The sequence below is a fragment of the Choloepus didactylus genome, chromosome X, assembly GCF_015220235.1.
Source record: "Choloepus didactylus isolate mChoDid1 chromosome X, mChoDid1.pri, whole genome shotgun sequence".
Taxonomy (NCBI): domain Eukaryota; kingdom Metazoa; phylum Chordata; class Mammalia; order Pilosa; family Megalonychidae; genus Choloepus; species Choloepus didactylus.
This window is the reverse complement of record NC_051334.1, coordinates 144,414,104-144,433,484: the sequence shown is the minus strand read 5'-3', so window position 1 is coordinate 144,433,484 and position 19,381 is coordinate 144,414,104. Positions and strand designations below refer to the sequence as shown.

The following is a 19,381-nucleotide window of genomic DNA, read 5'->3' as shown; positions in this document are numbered from 1 at the left end:
CACTTCCCTGCTTGAAATGCTTTAATGACTCCTTTTCACCTACTGTATAAAATTCAGACTTCTCTTTTGGTCCCTGCCTACCTCTCCAGCCCCATCTTTTGACACTCCCTGCCATGTCTCATAGTGCTTTACACTCCAGTTACATGAACTGCTTAGATTTACCCAAACACACCATAGTCTTTCATGATTTTAATTTTGCATGTGAAATTTCCTCTGCTACATTCTCAGCTCAAGTTAGTTATTTTTCCTCATGTTCCTATAGCATTTCTACACACTAATTTTACAATTCTTGTCATACAATATAGTAGTTACTTCTTCACTTGTTTGTCTTCACCACCAAACTGCCAGTTCCCTGTTTCAGGAGAAAGTAAACATTTAGAGGGTATTCAGAGTCTGAATGCAGCTAAGTGGCCTACTTCAGACCCTGTGACACTATGCTATTTTGTGATGCTCACCTTCTCTCCCTGTCCCAGCCCACCCCCTGGTGGAGGTTTTAAGAAACAGTGAAAATTGAAAGTACGATTTGTTTTGTATGACTGCGTGGTATGTGAATATATCTCAATAAAATGAAGATTAAAAAAAAAAAAAACCTCAGTGAAATATAATAAGAAATTTGGTTACTTTAAAAAGTTGGGTTATATGTAATTTTTACTTTTTCTCATTGAAACTTTTATATGTTTTCCAAATTTTATTCAAGGAGCATATATTTGTGTTGTAATCAGAAAATAAACAATAAACATTATTTTTACTGTTATCTCTAAAAAAAAAATTAGTATCGTTGATATTCTACCTTTGCATCATGCTCTTAAATGGCTTGGCATGGCACCATTACCAATGTTATCTGTATTTGAAATTTTGATATTTTGTTCACCATAGACTTTTTGCATTACTTTTGATTTTTTAAAACCTTGCATTCAAATACTATTTCCTGAGTTTTTTGGTGCCCCTTAAATTTGGGGCCCAAGGCAAATGCCTCACTATCCTTCCCTGCTTTAAAACCTGAAGCACACTTTTTCACTTTAATTATTATTCTGGTTATTTTTGTGCGTGTGGTAATGAGGGTGTTGGGGATTGATTTTGGTGATGAATGTACAACTATGTAACAGTACTGTGAACAATCGAATGTATGATTTGTTATATATGACTGTGTGGTATGTGAATATATCTCAATAAAATGAATATTAAAAAAAAAGAAAAAGAAAAAGAAACAGTGAAAAGGTCACATGGCCAAAGATAAGACAGAGCAGCCTGGCTGATCCACAACTTGGGTAAACATTTGCCTCAAATCATCATTTAAGCAAATGAAAAACTGGTTTATACACCTCAGATTTAGGGTGGCCTGGCAGGAGTTTTCTGTCTTGCCATGTATTAGTTGGCAGCTTCTGGTTTCAATGCCCAGAGATGTAGCTGGACATTAGCACACCCACCCCTGATGGTCTCATAGAAGACTGTCAACAAACAGTCAAACTGCTGCCAACAAATATCCAAGAAAAATTAGCTGGTGGAAATCTTATTTCTTGTTTTCTCCTCTGCACAAAGCTGAGACAAACCTATTTGCAGAAATGTTTGCTTTTGGAATCAAACACCCATCACATTCATATGATAGGTGTTCTCTCCAATAACAGTGTGCCCTACCTCCCAAAAATGTCACAGGGAAGATCTTCATCTCTATACCAGAACAGTATCCAGTTAGCACTGCTTTCTGTCCCAGTCAAAGATAAACCAGTCTTTGAACAGTATATAGCTGCCTGTAGGAAGACTTAGGTCCATGTAGTCAGGCAGCCAGCTTATCAAGCACCACTGGGTAATAGAGTTCCCTAGGTATGGTAGATTTACATCTGACTGGTGATTCCCAAGAAGGATCTTTCCATGCAGCTGAAAAGGTGTCAGCGTATCAGCCTGGTTGGGAGGAATCTCACCTCTGAAAACAACAATCTTTTAGAAAATATGATAGATTAGTAATCACCATAGAAATCCTCCTTCAAGGCTATCGTGATTTGTATCAGAGCCTATATTGACACTACACTGAGACTCCTAGCAGCAAAAATGGGTTTTAGTTTTAAGTGGGGGGAAAGGAAATTAATATAATCTATTTGTCATCAGGAAAGACTATCTTTAAAAATCAAACAGCTCCCACAATCTCATTTTATACATATGTCAAAAGGCAAGGAAAGATGATCTGCTGTCTTAGATGTCCATCTGGCTGTGTCCTGATTGAAGAAAAAGAATTCAGGTGCTGCCAGGGGTAACATGAATTTAAACAGAAACAGAACTGGTGGGAGTGGCCCCCTGAGGTCTTTAGGTTTCTATGTTCAGGGTAAAGATTACCGTACCCTCAAAGCGATCATTGATGACATCATTTATGATGCCTTTGCCCTTCAGTTGGCATTGCACAGGCACTGCTTGGTTCTTCACCACGTCTGTGGCATTGCCACCAGCGGAGAGGTGTAGTTAACCTGTAGGTGGAAGAACAATGAATTCTAAGGGAAATGAGGGGAGGGAGTGGGAAAAGGTGGTTGGATGGAAGCAATCAGATATTCAGTGCAGTATGGAATAACCTCCACAAAGGGAACTGAGTACATGCCATGATGACAAGACACAAATGGCTAAAACAACTGATATAATCCCCCTGCCCTGGGAAAGTGGGGAAATTACACATTTCTCTCATAAGTCATTGTCAGATGTCTGATTGTCTTCTGGGAGGAGCCAATTCTGACTCAGTATGATAGCATTTTCTGGATATCAGACCATGAATCAAACCACAACAAGGATCCATCAAGTCTCTATGCTGGAGATAAGTCTTCACTGTCCCTGGGCTTCAAATGGGAGAAATAGAGAAGTGTGAACACTTGGGAATAATTGAGTGCAACCGTAGTACTTTGTCTACTCTCGGCTCTGCCACTAATTAGCTGTGTGACCTTGGGCAAGTCATTTCCTCTCTCTGAACCCCAATTTCTCAGGCGTTAGACCAAAGCATATCTTAGGTCCTTTCCAGGTCTGGAAAGGAGCGGTTGTCATAGAAAGTGGTAGAAGAAGCTCCTGGTCATGGCCAGAGGCGATTTCCCACCACCACCACCACCCCGTTACCCTGCTGCTCTCTAATTCCCATAAATCCCAGCCAGCCCCTCCTTTGTCCCTGAGCCGTTTTGGACAGCAAGGACTGAAGGGACTACAGGCTTACATGAAGACCGAAGGGAATACAGGCTTACATGAGTCAGTTTGCCATAATAAGGGTAGTAGCGGAGGTCAAAAGAAGCCGATTCTGGGTAGTAATGGATGGATCGGATGTTGTTTTCATCACCTCTCTGTAAGTAAAAACAGGTATTGTGGGGTGCTTGACAACTCAGTGGGTTACAGCCTGAGCTAAAGGGGCTTGTAACCCAGGTGAAATCACTGTGTGACCCACAGTTGGCTGTCCCAGGAAAACCATAAAATCAGGTTAGGACATAGGTCAGCCCAGACCTATCCCCACAGGGGCGTTTTCAGGAAGAGATTGTCTTGACTTTTCACTTCAAAGAATACTGAATAAAAGGCCTGGGCTGAGGAGGACGAGGTGCTCATGATAAGCTCTCTGTTGGCTCCTCACAGGAGACCCAGACAAGAAGAACTCCAAAAGGCTTGAAGAATTTGGTGCTGCTCTGGGGAGAGGGCCCACCACTCTAGCACCTCTGCAAGGAATCAGACTGGGCCTGGCACTCAGTATTAGGCTTTGGAGCTGAGGCAGGTATAAGTTGGAACACATTTAATAAATCCCACTCCACAATAACTTGCAAACTGCAGGCTGAGTTCTACTGGAAGTCAGATCAAGTGCATAATGATCTGATGCCTAGGGACACAGCCTACAATTGGCTCACCTAGACTCATGTCTCTGACCATATTCTCTATGGTGCTCAATTGGAGTATATGGAGTCAGGGGTATAAGCAAGATGGGCTCAGGTATGGGGAATAAGAAAGTAAATGAGTTTTCCCTCATCACATTCTGTCTATACATTAGTCTTGCCCTAAAAAGCAGAAACCTAGGGGCTGATAAGGACAAATAACACATCACTACTAGTAAATAACTCATTAAATACTTTTGTCAATATACTGTAATTGCGCTTAGTTTAAACTGAGATCTCCTTAATTTATTCTAGTCATTATCTCCTCCTGCAAGAAAAGAAAGTACATGCTTGATTTCCACAAGTGGATGTGAATTTGACCAATATTGGTTATTACAGAATGTATAGAGCACTTAGTATTTCTTTTTTTTTTTCAAAAGGACAGTTCTCAGCAAGGAAACTTGTAAGCTGAAAAATGAATGGCTTCCACTAAGGAACAAAAAGTGAGACTCTATCCAATTAATATGCTAGTTTAAGACTGAGTTGGCCTTTATGACTTATTTATATATTCTTCTAAAAAGCAATAAAATCTATTTTTCACGAATGGCCTGTGGAATGGATTCACTAGTTTGTAGCCACATCTCACATTTGTGTATATTTACACAGATGTGTGCATTTGAACAGAGTGAATGTCCTTCTTACCTTGTTTGTCTGACCTTTCAAAACTCAGTTTCAGTGTCATCACCTCCTAAGTAGAAGTTACCTTTCCTTCTGCATTTTCTCTACTTCACCTTTTATAGCACCTATAATCCTTGATTGCCCTGATTTCAGTGACCAAGTTGTATTTATCACTGTACCCCTCAAATCTAGCAAAGTGGTGGTATATAATAAGTGATCAATAAATGCTTGCTGAATGTGGAATATTGGCTGAATAAATGCTGCCGTTGCTACTTTCTGATCTGCCACCTTTAGGAATGGAGTTTTTGAGCTGAGTTTCTAGTACTGGGAATGAGCCTCACAAATTTGCAGGAACAGCTGTCCAGGGCAGGGGATGCAGCTGTCATCAAACAGGAGGAAGCTACTGCTGATTAAGAAACAAACCCAAGATCAAGGGCTTATTCCTACAAAGGAGCTAATTGATGCAGATGAAATAGGAGTTAATGGTCCTTCGAAGGACAGTTAATTAGCATATTAATGGAGTTCTGTTGAAACTTTCATTTTAGTCATTTGTTATTGCAACACCCAGTACCACTGGTCAGTAATGCAAAATGTGAAATTTAGTTTTAAAAGCAGGGACTAATGACCCTAATGAAAGCTGTTTGCTTAGTTCAAAGAAACAAGTAATTAGAGCTAAAAGCAAAAGTGTAAACAGAATCCCAGTTAATGACTCGGCACATTGTTGCTCCCTGCTGTGGCAGTTAGCTGAGGTTCATTCTTTGGCCTTCACAGGTGTAAGTCATCACACACACACACACACACACACACACACACACACACATACATAATACACACATGTATGAAATGGTTTCTAGAAACTGGAAGGCCTGCTAGGCACTAAAGGGAAGTCTAGTTATAAAAGGATTAACTCTTTCCCTAAATCATATCCAACCATCCATGTGTAAAGCCTTTGGAAGTGATGAATCACCTTTTCACATGAAACAGATGTGCTAGCAATGCTTACTCAAAAAGGTACTTTACCTGAACTTTGCAGGAAACCTTCACAGGATCTCCAAGTTCAGGACAAAAGCCTACAATCTATCAAAAGAAAACTAGTGTTTTTTTTTAAAAAACAGATTTGACAGTAAAACAGGGCTTCTCTAAATCCCTGAGACATAAGCTTTGTCTATTCTGCCCATTCAGAAATGTTGCAAAAAGCAGAAGCTGCAAAACATCTTCAGAGCTATGCAGCCCAACTTACTGCTTGTGTTTGTGCTTATTGTTCATAAACAGTGGAAATTGCAGCAAGATAATCCTAAAGATGTAAACAACTTTCTGATTTCAAGAGAAGCATGCCTAATAAGGCTTTGCCAGACTTAAAGCATAGCAGGAGAGAAGGAAAATGCATCTATTATGATATAAGAACAGCACCCCCACACACACACCTCATCACAAGGTCAGTCCTCTGTTCCAAACAGCTCAGGATCCCATCCCCAACAGAGGACATCAAGGGGCAGAGTTAAGGGTGGGAGAAAAAGAATAAAAATAGGAAGAAAGAAGGAGAAAGAATTATTGCTTGGTGGGTTCTTTTGATTGTATTACTGATGTTATCAGTAAAATGGCCAAACCTGTGGTGCATGAAGACCGAGCCCAACAGAAATGGAATGGCCAGAGTCCTTCTACCCAGCTCACGCACTTATCAATGTCAGAGTATCAAGGACCAATATACCCGGTTCATCTTCAGGAGGATGCAGGGTTGTCCAGTAGAGTAGCCAAAAGTGGGGTCCTCCAGACCAGAGCAGTTCTTCAGGAAGGAGTGCTTAAATTGGCAGGCCTTCTTGTCCTCATCCTCATTGCCATCTTGAATAAAGTACTGCCCCAGGGGACAATCAACATTCATTTCCTCTTGAAGACTGTCATTATAGCCTAAAGTGTACATGGGTGGCAAAGGGTTATATTAGCCAGGAGCTACAGAGAAAGACCATGTTTCCTTTCTCCAGCTTGCCTGTACTTCTCTGAAATCTCACTCAGTCTATCTTGGACCTTGTGACCTGGGTTCAGGTACCCAAGGCCCTTCAGCAGCAGCATCTCTCCAGCCTTCCTGGCTAGTATCCTTAGCCCACTTTGATTGCCTGCCCTCTAGATTCTCATTACCTCAGAACTTCTGGCTATCCATCTCTGGGTCATATGTTGGCCACTTTATAACTTTTCTCTATTTTCCATTATTTCTTTTCAAATATAGTTCACTGTAAACTTGGAAGGCTGCCTCTTGTACTCCTGGGAATAGGCTCATAGTATGTAGACTTTGGAAGAAGGAATGAATAATGTAATGACATGGATATATAAGGAGGGTAAGCTCCCAGGTTAAATCTCTTCAACTTCAGACTAAGAAACATCTCCCTGGGAAGTCAATGAGAGACACTTGATGCAAAAGAATGGGGAAGTGTGTTTTGTGGGATGGAAGGAAGGGAGAGAATAGGAGGGGGAAGAGGGAAGAAACCAGCTCTACATTCTTTACAGAGGATGTGCACTGCAAAATGGAAGCTTACATTGGAAGATAGAAATCAATGACAATCCCAGGGTCTTCACTAAGATGGAAGGGAGTGGGATTTTGCCCACTGTGACCTGAGGCACTCAGGGTTAGTGTCCATTTATAATGGATGGAATGTAATATGTGTCCAAGGTACACACATCTGTGAAGGAGCTGAAGTGGCTGTTTGTGTGCTGATTCTTTGTGCTAACAGATGCCATAGAGCTGGGCTTTGGAAAGTACTGCATTATTCCCAATTTGATTCTAAATGACAGGGCCTAGTTAGCACTGCTAGACTCAACCCTTATGCATTCAGTGCTCCAGGTAGCTCAGTCTTTCACAGGAGAACATGCACCTATGATCCACCAGAGGCAAATCTCCAAATATACCGCTGGATCATCATCTAGATAGGTTGTGACTTGGGTTAGATATTACTAACAGGCAACTAGGAATTTGAAAACTATTCTGATTATGGTTGTGCTTTTATGTTGTCTTTGACAAAGCTACAGTTTCAAGCTTTTGTTTTAATCTTTTTCTCTTTAGAATAAGAACTATGCTCACATGGTAACTTTCTAAATAGAAGCTGCAATCACATGCTCATTGTTTCTCTTGAAGTAGTTCCATTAAAAATAATGTGACATGGGCATGGCCCTTATTGCAAAATCTCAGGCCTTGTGGGAATGAAACTTATACTCTGGGATGTCTATTTCAGAGATGTGTTCCTTTTTTATCAGGAAATACTATCTAAATCTCGGAGCTAAAATTCCAATGCTTTTCCTAACTGCATCCACCCCCCATCATCAGGTCAGAATTGGTATTTCTCTATCTACTAGCTTCTCAGAGGGCTTTCCTCAGTAGAGATCCTGGCAATATATTTGCAAAAGCTCTCAAGCATCTTGAAAGAAAATAAAATATTGTGCTGGCTATGATGTTCAAAATATTCTTTTTTGCCAAAAATGGAACTAGGAACTACATGAACTCAGAAAAATCCAGCTCCCTTCATTTTACAGGTGAGGAATGTGAAGCTCAGACGTATCCAAAATAACACTGGGCATTATTGATAAAGCTGAGTTTCTAACTCCTTGGTCATATTGCCACAGCGTAGAGTGACATAAGGCAGTGCTTCTCACACTTACAAGCTCATACAAATCTCCTGCTGATCTTGTTAAAATGTAGGTCCCGATTCAGCAAGTCTGGGGTGGAGACCTGAGATTATGCATTTCTAACAAGCTCCCAGGTGATGCCATGCTGCTGGTGCCTGGATCACACTGAGTAACAAAGGTGTCAAGAACATGGACTTGGGTTCAAACACTGGCTCTGTTGCTGCTGGGAGACTTAGATCTTTATTTCTCTTTTCTGAGCCTTAGCTCTTCCATTCATAAAATGAGGACAATAGAATCTACCATGCAGAGTTAAAGTTAAATGACAAAATGCATGCATTTAAACAACACTTCTTTGAATATGATAAGGGATTGTTGTAATTCAGTGCACTATACTAGACTTCCTGGGCCACCCCCTCCCCTACCCCCACTTTAGCCAGTCCAGGACAATCAAACCAGTCTGACTAGCTTTTATCCACAAATAGTAGGTGTGGTAAGGCAAATCCCACTGGGGCTTCTCTTTGAAAGCTGGATAAATACAGAACCTATGTTCTCTATGTTTAACCTTAACAAGCTGCAACCTCAGTTTTCACCATGTGGAAGGGCTTCCCACAAAGTCATCCATTCATCCCCGAAAATGTATCTGATGATGCTGTAGAGAGAGTCATCATGAAACACATGGGATGAAAATGTTGGAGTGACTGCCACCCAGAGATATATCCTCGAACTGCCTTCTGGAATGCTGTTTCATAAAGACACTTGCTCTTGCCCTTCAAGATGGCCCATCTCCAAGAAATGACTTCTCTTACCTTGAGAAAGTATAGGAGGCAGGAATCTTCCAGCTCTGAAGAACTTTCTCCTTTTCTCACCACTACCTCCCCCCAGAATTGTCTTTCACAATTAGTCATTGCATATATTTAGCAAACCTTATTCAAACCACCTGGATTTGGCCAGCCTTTAATGAGATGCTGCTAGGTGTTCAAAAAAAAAGTTTTCTGCCCCCAAAATCATATAGACTTCCTGGGGAGTTCGCTTGTATGGTTTTAAGGTAATATACAATCACAAACTGTAACAGTTTCAATTGTATCTGCAAGTGTGAGGGGAATGCAAGGTAAGGGGAGACCATGATGGGAAGACTGTGATTTCTGGGCCAGGTTAATTTTGAATTCCCACCCATCACCTTTCAAAAGAGCTTTCCACCATTCAAAGGAACTTACCCTGGAGAAAGCCATTTAGGCTAATCACATAATGCTGCCAAGTGTCAGGTTCAGAAACGTTGAAGTTGAAGTTAAGGCTATGGGCAAAGGGTCTGATCATAACTCCTGGCAATGAAAACAGGTTTTGGATATATTAACCCATTCTTGGAATTTTTTTTTTTTATCAATTCCCATGATATCATTTCCCTCCAGGCAATCACAATGAAAAGGACCATAAGTTGCCAAGTACCATTTTACTTTTACTTTTAATAATTGAATCCCTAAGTCCTTACTGGGAAGAGCCAAAGTTAATTGAGACTGAACATGCTGTGCAAGCAGATTTCCATCCAGCAAGCTCTGACAATGCAGGACATTTGGGCACTCACCAGGAGGCTTCACCCTCTCAGTGAAGGTCGGCATGTAAGGACTGATGGTCAGAAATAACGTGTACATGCAGAAGGTGATCACAGCAGGCAGGGAGGCATAGAAGAAGAAGTAAATGACCAAGATCAGGCCTGCAGAGGAATGAAAGATGAGAGTGGTTAGTGCTTGCCAACATGCCCTGCTACCCCTGCCCTAGCGCTTGAACTCATGAACCCAAACCAACCAAAACACATGAGATGGCTTTTCTTATACCCCAGATTTAGTATGTCTGTGCTCCTTCAGATTTCTCCAATTCATAATCCATGAGAACTGTGTCAGGGGTCTTATTGCAGTTTACCTTTATAGCATCTTTGATGGAAGCACTTGCTGAGCAAATGATGACCAGGAACAAGATTACAGGGGAGTGGAGTTTAAAGCACTGCAGTGGGCGAATTGCTTGTGAATCCTCTGGGCAACAGCTGATGTCCTAAGTACAAATCATTCTTCGCTATTCATTAAAACAGGTGCACCAAAGAGCCCTAGCAGCTTGATTTTGGTGATTACGTATATTTGCTAGTGATGAAAATAACATTTCTTTTCACATAGTCTGTAATTCAAACTTTTGATTAATTTCCACTGGACTTGCGTCTAATCAAGGCACAGTGAGGTCTGACCCTACTTATTTCAGATCTCATTCATCTTTAGCAAAACTGTAAGTGGCTCTACTTTTCAAAAAAAGAACATGGACACAGGGCAGGGAAGGGAGGAGGAGGAAACTGTATTAAATTGCTGCTACTTGCTACCTGTGAGCTTGGGTAAATTACAGAGCTTCTCTGAACCTCCAATTTCTCATTCATCACAGGTAAAATGGGAATAAAATTAGCTCTTACCTCATATCCTTATCTGTATCCCTAACAGTATCTGAAAATTCAGCCTTTTTATTACACCCTATTCTGACTATACTGCTTCCTAGCTGTGTAATCACAAACATGCTGTTCAACCTCTCTTGACCTCAAATTCCTCATCTGTAAATTGAGGATGATAGTAGTACTTATTTCTTAAGAGTTGAATAATGCATATAAATACCATAGCACAGAGCCTGGCAGACAGTAAGTGCCCTATAAATGGCAGTCGTCATCATTGTTATTATTGATATTATCCCTATAGTTCCAGAAGCAAAGTTGTGTGAATTCCCCATCTGTGGGCTGTAATTCTAGATTTGCCCCCAGATTAGGAAGCACAGAGTGAGGCAGAGTCAGGTGAGTGAGTGTGAGATTGCTGCTGAGAAGCAGTTTTCAAGTTTTCCTTGGGAACCTCTCAGGTGACAATACCTAGTTCTAGCTCACTATACTAACATAGTATTAGAACTACAGATTTGAACTGAATCATGAGCCAGAAACTAGAACAAACTACATAAATTTGCTCTACCTAAAAATGAATTCAAATATTAATTTTAAAGTTGAACCATGGACAAAATAAAATCAAACAAAAAAAAAAGGAGTGGGGGGAAGGGGTAGAAACCTTTAGTAATCCAACTGGAAATGAAACTGTCCATTTATGCTTTTTTAGGATGAACTAAAGCAGAGCTGCAATATAAACATATAGATTCAGTTGAAATCCCTGGAGAATAAATAGCAGGGCCTATGGGCATGTGATATTTGGTTACTGCCCACTAGCATCCTAATGGGATGTGCCCTGTACCTCCTCTGTTCCTCCACCCCCATCCCCATACTGGTAATGGATCTACAGCTGGAGCCATCCTGGGGGGCTAGAAAACTCTGTTTCATGGGAAAACAATGGAATATGCGCACATTTTCTTGAAGAGATCTTCCTTCGTGCCCAGTATGTCTGGCAAAAAAAGAAAAAAAAAAGCTGTAGATGTGAGACCAGCACTAGCCTCACTCAGGAGGCTAGTGCCCAGGAGTCTGTAATGGGCTAACTGCCTTAGCCACCTCCCCCTTAGGCAAAACCCAGCACCATCTGCAGCTGAACCTACTGAGCCCTCCAATGCTTTCTGCTCCAGATGTCTAAGGTTTATTTGGTTCCTTTCCCTACATAATCCAGAATTCTTCCTGCAATGCCCCACCTAGACTTGGAGAGACCACTAGGAACCTATGCTCCAAACTCTTCACTCCTCTCACCAAAGTATCCCATCAGGTCCTGGAGCCCTCCCCATCAGGGCCCTGTTCATTGCTCGAGTTCATGGAGATGGTGTGGTGTCCTAGCAAGAGAATGAACTCTAGTGTGTATCAAACTGGGTTTGAATGCCAGCACTGCCACTTATTAACTGTGTGACTTTAGAGAAGTTGCTTACCCTCTCTAAGCCTCAGTTTCTGCATCTGTAAAGCAGGGGCAACAATGTTACTACCTCATACAGTTCTTGTCAGCAACCAATAAAATAACATACAGGTCCTAAGAATAGGGGTTGCCTAGCTACCAAAGGGAAAGCCCAGAGTATAATAACAAGCTGGGTAAATATGTTGGACATGTTAATGTCCAGGCTGTGACAGGGTTAGTAAATGGTCAAGGAGGCACCTCAGGCAAGAGGAGAGCAAGGCATGTGCTTGGTGGCCTGTGTGTTAACAGAACTATTTGGCCTTTGCCCAGGGGTAGCCCAACAGAAGAAGCCTGAATTCTTGGACTCTCCTTAAGAGAGCCTGGCCACGTCCCCACTACCGTATCCTATATGGATATTGAACCCTTCCCCCTCATCCCCACTTATTGGCCTGTGGCTCTTCTTTCATAGGAACAATTCAGATCAGCGTATCTGCAGAAATTCCAATGGCTGGCTGTTTAAGGGTTAATGTGTGGCTTCCCCTTCCAGAATAATACTTATTTTCACAGGCCCTGATTTTCCAGTTCTCTGTAGGCAAGGGAGAAACAGCTGTGCAGTCTTTGGCTCCCCAATGGGTGTCCAGCATTTTTCTGCAGCTTCCAGAATGTCAGAATGTCCCTTGAATCGTACATTTGTTCCAGTTGAGAATTTGAGAGATTAGCAGGAGTGGAGCTGGGAACTGAGGAGGGATGAAGGGAGACGGATGTTACTCAAAGCCCCACAACTGCTGTTCCTAATTCCAGGAAGCAGGCCTGGCTGTTTCACCCTGCCTGGACTGAACAAGAAACACAAACCACAAGGGAGAAAATTTTCAGCCAAAGGGGCCTTTAGAAGGCACAATCATCAACTTCATCAGCTTAAACCCTTGGCACTAGGGGGCTTTTATTTCATTCATGGCGCCCTCTCTCTTTTTCCTTCTCCTGAAGATTAACTGAGTTCCAAACTAGCAGCTGCTCTTTTTCAGGGCTGTACAGTGGCAAGCGTGAATTTTCCATAGGCTAAATCTCCTGTGGAGAAGGCTCAGTGTTAATAGTTTTAAGAGGTATGTAGGACCCTGAGAGGGAAGTGCTAGGGAAGTCATGAAGTAAAAGTGGTGGCAGCATGTGGTACAAAGGGGAAATGCTAAGGAGTACAGTTCTGCCATCTATCAAATGATATAGAGGCTCAGCCTTAATCTCTAGTAATTATCCCCTTAAACCTAATCCCTCTATGTCCCCCACGAGAGTGAAGCTCCCCACAAGCTGGGGCAAAGGGCAGGCCTCCTGGCTCTTCTTTCACATTATTAGGTGAAGTGGTGCAGTTTTATAAACCCCGGTCAAGTTAACAGAGACTTGAGTGTCATACCCTAGCCTCACATTGATCTTGTGAGAAATCAAGGCAGGGATTATTTCCCTCATTTGACAGGCGAGGAAACTGAGATTTGGAGAGGGTAAATGGCAAGTCCAAGATCACTCTGATAGAAAGTGACAGGGCTGGGACTTAAAAAAATCCTGTGCTTTTTCGACTCACTCTCATTGCCTCCCTGCATTGCAACTGATATTGGGTCCAGTGGATTGCAGCCACACAAAATAGTTTGTTCACCCATTTGGAGTCTGTTCTGATGGGATCTGCCCACCATCTAGGCATCTCCCCAGCCATTGGTCCTTTTAGATGAAATGTCAAGAGAAATTTGTAGACAAACACATCTGGCATATGGTAAAGAAGCACTGGACATCAAGCCAAAAGCAAAGGACACCCGACTGGGACATTGGATGACTGGGACTTACTCCAACTCTGACCTGTTCGGGCCAGAGACATCCTTTTCTCCAGATCCCACAGGTATTCATTCATGATCTGCAATTTCTGCCACCAAGCTGAAATGCCTGTTGGCTGACCATGATCCTCTTCCTCTTCCTTTTCCTCCTCTTCTTTCTCCTCCTGTTCCTCATTCTCTTCTGCCTCCTCCTCCTCCAAATCAGGCACCATCCTCACCTGGGCCTCTTCCTCTGTTTCTTCCTCTTCATCTGCTAAGTAGTTCTGATTCACTTCATCCTGATCATTCTGGAACAGTGACAAAACACAGCTCCCTTTCTGAAAAATATTTCCAATGGCACATCCCACCAGCCAAAAATAAGTGGAAAACGACTCAATATTTGGAGAAATTTCAAATTTCCACTTTCCCCAAAACACACCTGCTGTTACAAGAGGCAAATTTTCTTTCTCTCTGTTCTTTTGGGGGAGGGGCAATGTCATTTCTCTAATCCCTTTTGACTCCATTAAGCCTCTTGCTTAACTTCGGATGGCTACTCAGGGCAGAGCTGTTCTTCAGTCTGGAGGATGGAGTAGTCTCAGTTGTGTCCATGATGGCAAACTCCAGTCCAGGCTGGCTTCAGCCTAACACCCAGTACACTTTCAGCTGCCCATTATCACTACCCCAGTTGCATCTAAAAATAGCATGGGGAAGACATGAGGAGGAGAGGCAAGCTGCTGTACCCCTCCTCAAAACTTAGACTGCCTTAACAGAACCAAGAGATGAGGGATTATCTGCTGCTTCGCCGACTATTGCCCTAGTTGGAAAAATCTTTCTACCTTAAGCTAGTTGGACAAATATTCCTGAGGGCTGGTGCCCCAAATGATGATACTTCTTTAGTCCCCTCTGTACCCTAGGTAAAAAGCTGTGCATGTAATAAGTGCTCAGCAAATATTTTTTGATTGACTGATTGCAGCCATTAATTGAGAATGAAACTGGAATCTTCTCTGAGTGGTTCTAAGAAAATGTATATATATATACACATACACACACACACACACACACACACACACACACACACACACACATATATATATATATATGTATATATACGTGTGTGTGTGTGTATAAAGAAAAACCCAAATTTCACCAAGTGATATTTCAAATTCCTCCTGGCTCTTACACTAGAGTGTTGGATCTTTGCTCTTTGGAAGTCTGCCAAGACTCACTGCAGAAACAGAAAATGAGGCCATCCTCCCTCCTTTATGCTGTCCAAGTCTGAAGAGTGGCAGGGCCTCTGCACCTGTTGGGGGTTGGATGTGTCAAATGATAGGGGCCAGTGACCACATGCTGCCCTCTCCCTGTTTGATTCTTCAAAGGCCACTTAGAGGGCACTCAATTAAAAATGCTGCCTTTGGTGGGGGATTCAGAAATTGGGTATTTCAAAATCAGCAAAAGTGATACAGAATGATAAGGCTTTACTTTTAGCCTTCAGTCTGCTCAGCATTATCTAGCCCTTGATTATAAGCACTCTTGAATTGTTCCCCAATTTGTGCAAATTTACAGCTTCATATCATACACTATATCAGAACTGACAGGGACCTTCATGATTCACTTATCCAACAGAGGCCCACAGAAGGGACAGTCATACAGCAAGTTCACGACAGAGTTGACAGTCTCAGAAACTCTCTCTTGATACCCTAGACAATGATGTTTCTCCTCTTTCACATTGAGGATAAGTACCTAGAGGTGATTTAGAACATTTATGAAGCACAACATCGTGTTCGGCTCTGTGTTCCCAAGAGATTGTAGGAGCTTACAGTCAAGGATTTCTGACACTGACACAGACTCACAGTGTAAGACTTAGGAGAATAAACCCCATCACTCAGTGTTGAATAGATTAATAAATGTTCTCAAATCTCCTTCACTTGTGTGTGAACCTATCTATGCTTTTGACCTCCCAAACTACATTCTGAATGCCCAAGGGGCAGGGTCTATGTTTTGCTAACTCTTTGGTGGGTCTCCACAATGTGAAGCCCCTAGCTAAATACCCACTGGTACTAACCAAATGTCAATGGTAACTGCCTGACTTAAAGCTTCTGAAACAGGACTCTGGAGGATGCTCTCATAGAGCTTATTACTCGAATCTCACCAACCATGTGGCCTGTAGAGGGTAGTCGTCTTGGCCTCCATAGAATCTACTGCAATTGAGAATCTCAGAAAACGTTTCATCATGGAGAAATTTATAGTCTTTTTATATTTTTTGAACAACTTCTTTTTCTTTCTTTGCTGCCTATGCCTGTCTGCCAGCTCTGCTCCACAGAGGAGACACCTGGCCCTGGCCCTAGCCTGATATTATTTGTATACATGAGCTTTCATGATAATCCCATTAAAGACAACTTATCATTAAAGCCTTACCCTCCCGATAATTTTCTCATAGCCCTCACAATGCCTGAGACTTACTTCAGGAACCTCAAATATCTTTTTTCCTCTCCCCTACTTCCGGGTACAGGGAGCCTCATATTGTGTCTTCCTAAAAAAGTTCCTTGTTAATTAAATCCTTTGTAAAACACATCTTTGTAAAACACAGCTAACTATTTAACAAAGTCTAGTAGGGAATCATGTGGTAACAAGAATGTTTACCCCCAATGTTCCGTTTTTTATTAGTTTCATTAAGTGGTACTGTCTTCATGTAACATTGTGTATGAATGTGCAGGGATATCGTAGTGGGTGTGTGCTGGGACCATCATGTTGCCCTAAAAGGGAAGAGTCTGCAAGACAGAGGGTGGCTCCATTTTGAGCAATCTAGTTATATAAATATATAAACATAAAAACAAATAGTATGACCCAAAGGATAAATTTGTGTCCTGCATTGAGTAACACCCTGTAAACATTCTGTTGGCTGGTTAATTTTAAAAGATAAATTAGCACACAGTTACTCACTGCATCAAATAATTTCTTATTAATTTGCTCAACTATTTCCCATAAAGAGCAACATCCCCTGATGCATTTAAAATCCAAATGAGCTGACAGCAATTGAAATTATATACAACACTTCAGCAACATTCCAAAGAAAACAAGGCAAGTAAAGAATAGTTACATGCCCCACAAACTATGACTGTTTTGAGCACTGGAAGGGGCTTTCCGGAATGTCAAAAGAAATATTCTACAAATTACGGCTGGATAATTAAGGGAAGGCTGCTGTAAATTGAAGTTGGATTAGAAGAATTCATGTTTTCCTTTCCTGGCAGTTGTCAGTCTTCACTTAACTCCCTGGCTATATAAGTGGCTATTTCTAAGGGAAAATGGATTAGCCTTTGTTTTCTCCTAGGGCACAGTCACAGTTATCGTTGGGGGAGAGTTCAGAACTCTCCCCCCATGAAAAACTGTATTTGTCATATATTAATGATTTATAGCCAAGTAAATGCAAAGAAACTTTAGGATAAAGAAATTTGTAATGCACCCTATAAATGGTGATACCAGAGAGGGGTGTGTGTGTTATTGTTGTGTTGGGCAGGGTTGGGTAGCAGGCAGGGTGGTAAAAGGTGATGGTGCATCAGGGGGTTAGGAAGTTGCATATTGCACAATTTAGCAGAACATTAAAAGTGGGGAGACTTGCATTTTCACTTTGGCTCCTTCATTAACTTGCAAGTCACTCCCAGGCTCTAACTTCCTTAATGTACTAGCAACTTCCTTAATGTAATGAGAGATTCTGGAAAGATCATCTCTAGGATTACTCTCAGTTTCTTATATGGAGTTCTATGATTTTAGCTATAGTTTGGAATTTATGTTTTACATAAAGAGCAGCTGGGTTCCTAAGAATCTACTACTCAAAGGGACTGAGACAGCTGGGTAGGCAGTGCCTTTTATTTCTTCTTCCCCTCTGCTTCTCTCTTGGTTAATTTTTTTTGCTATCAGAACGAAACCCCTACTCCCAAACACCAAAAGGTCTGTTCAAATTCTGGACTCTCAAGAAAAAAATTTTAGAAGGCCCCCTTTTCTCTGGCACCCTCCCCTTTCCTTATTTTAGTTCCACAGATAAAGGGGTTTCCTCTGTCCCTCCAGTAATTTGGGCATGCTCTGGGTACTGAGAGTCACTGCTCCCTCTTGAATCCCTGGGATTCCTTAAACTTCATTGGTCCTGCTCATCCTTAGGACAAGTAGCCATAAGCCCAGACCTTCACAACCCCCACCCCACCCCACTAGAAAGGAACAGCAAAATATTCTGCTCCCTGGGACTCACAAGTCTGTAGTGATAACCAGAAGGAAAGGCCAGAGCCCTTCTGGACCGGAGTTGCCTTCTCATGGCTGCTCTGTGGGCAAAGACGGAGTAGAGGCAGGCAAGTGGGTAAGAGTTCCAGAGCTTCTGCTGGTACAGGAGACACTAGCTGCTGGGGACACTTGGCTCCCAGTAAAAGTGAAACCTCCTGGCATAAGCCCTTCCCCAAAATAATCTCATATGCCCCTCTCTCATTGGTTGGCCCCTTCCCCGAATCAAGGGAAAGCCCTAGTGGAAAAGCAAGCTCATCATTGAAGGGAGGGGGAGATATTCTAGGTCACGAAGGTGAGCAACTTGCCCCCTCCAGTGCCTGAGAAACGGTGGGCTCAATGGAAATCTTAAGTCATGATGTCTGTTGAGAATTGGATATTAGTGTGTTCAGGGGGAGAGGCGCGGGTGGGATTTGGGGGTGAGGGGAGATGGCCAAGAATAACTTGCCTTTTTCATAAGGCTGATCTCATGCAAAAGGATCCAGGGTGTCAGGAAAGATTCCCTTTGCTCTGCCCCCACATGCATACATCAAGCCACCTAAAATATTTTTTATTTTGTCAATCCATAAGCCCTTTCAAACGTGGATTATGTTTTCTCATTTTAAAGGCAAAGTCTCCTGTTTAGCCCACCCCTCCCCCAAAAGGGTTTGGATATAAAAAAGCCTTTTTCTAGCCCACATGTCAGAGTGGCCCCATCAGTGCTGCCCCTCACACATACACATCCCTTGGAATTTTGACCAAATTTACGTAGTGGTTAAGATCTATATTTATCACTTAGCATCAGGGCAGGGAACAAGCCAGAACTTTGTAGTGTCAGTTTCCCAGACATATGGAACTCCCAAAGCCAATGTGGGCTCCAAACAGAGAAAAATTAGTAGACACTGCCAAGAACATCACATAGCATTTTGGTTCTGTTTGGTCCACCCCACTTGAGCCTGGGTGATTAAAAGATCTGGGTGGAGTTTGTGACTCTTCCTTCAAAACTCACTCCTCATTATATTAAGATGACTGGAAATATAGGAGATGCTGATTCTGGGCATATTCATAACAAAGAAAAACATCACAATAGCTTAGATAGATTTGTTAATAACTCCAAGTCTATTCTGATGAAAACAGCATCAATTGTGCTTCATTTTAAATAAGGACTCCATTAACTGAAACATTACTAATCAGGACTCTTCTTAATCAAGTCTCTCCCCATACCCTTCCTTGAAGAGACAGAGGACACTTACAAAAAAAGAAACTCATTCCTCTCTTTGGTTTTAATAAAAACAAAGTATATTTCAGAGGATAACCTGGTTTTAATAGTTATTGAGCTCTATCTCTTACACTTTCTCCACTACAGTGTTTGTGTTGATTCCTGATATTAAGGATGAGAACCCTG

General features: G+C 41.9%; 1 protein-coding gene across 1 annotated transcript; it reads right to left on the bottom strand.

Moving 5' to 3' along the window:
* Positions 1–2,298: 2,298 nt before the first annotated feature.
* Positions 2,299–18,034, bottom strand: ATP1B4 (ATPase Na+/K+ transporting family member beta 4). The gene is given in 9 exon segments (XM_037822164.1): positions 2,299–2,426; positions 2,429–2,456; positions 3,210–3,305; positions 5,517–5,573; positions 6,205–6,401; positions 9,323–9,427; positions 9,688–9,816; positions 13,778–14,039; positions 17,972–18,034. Coding segments are annotated over 9 exon segments (1,065 nt in total).
* Positions 18,035–19,381: the final 1,347 nt, after the last annotated feature.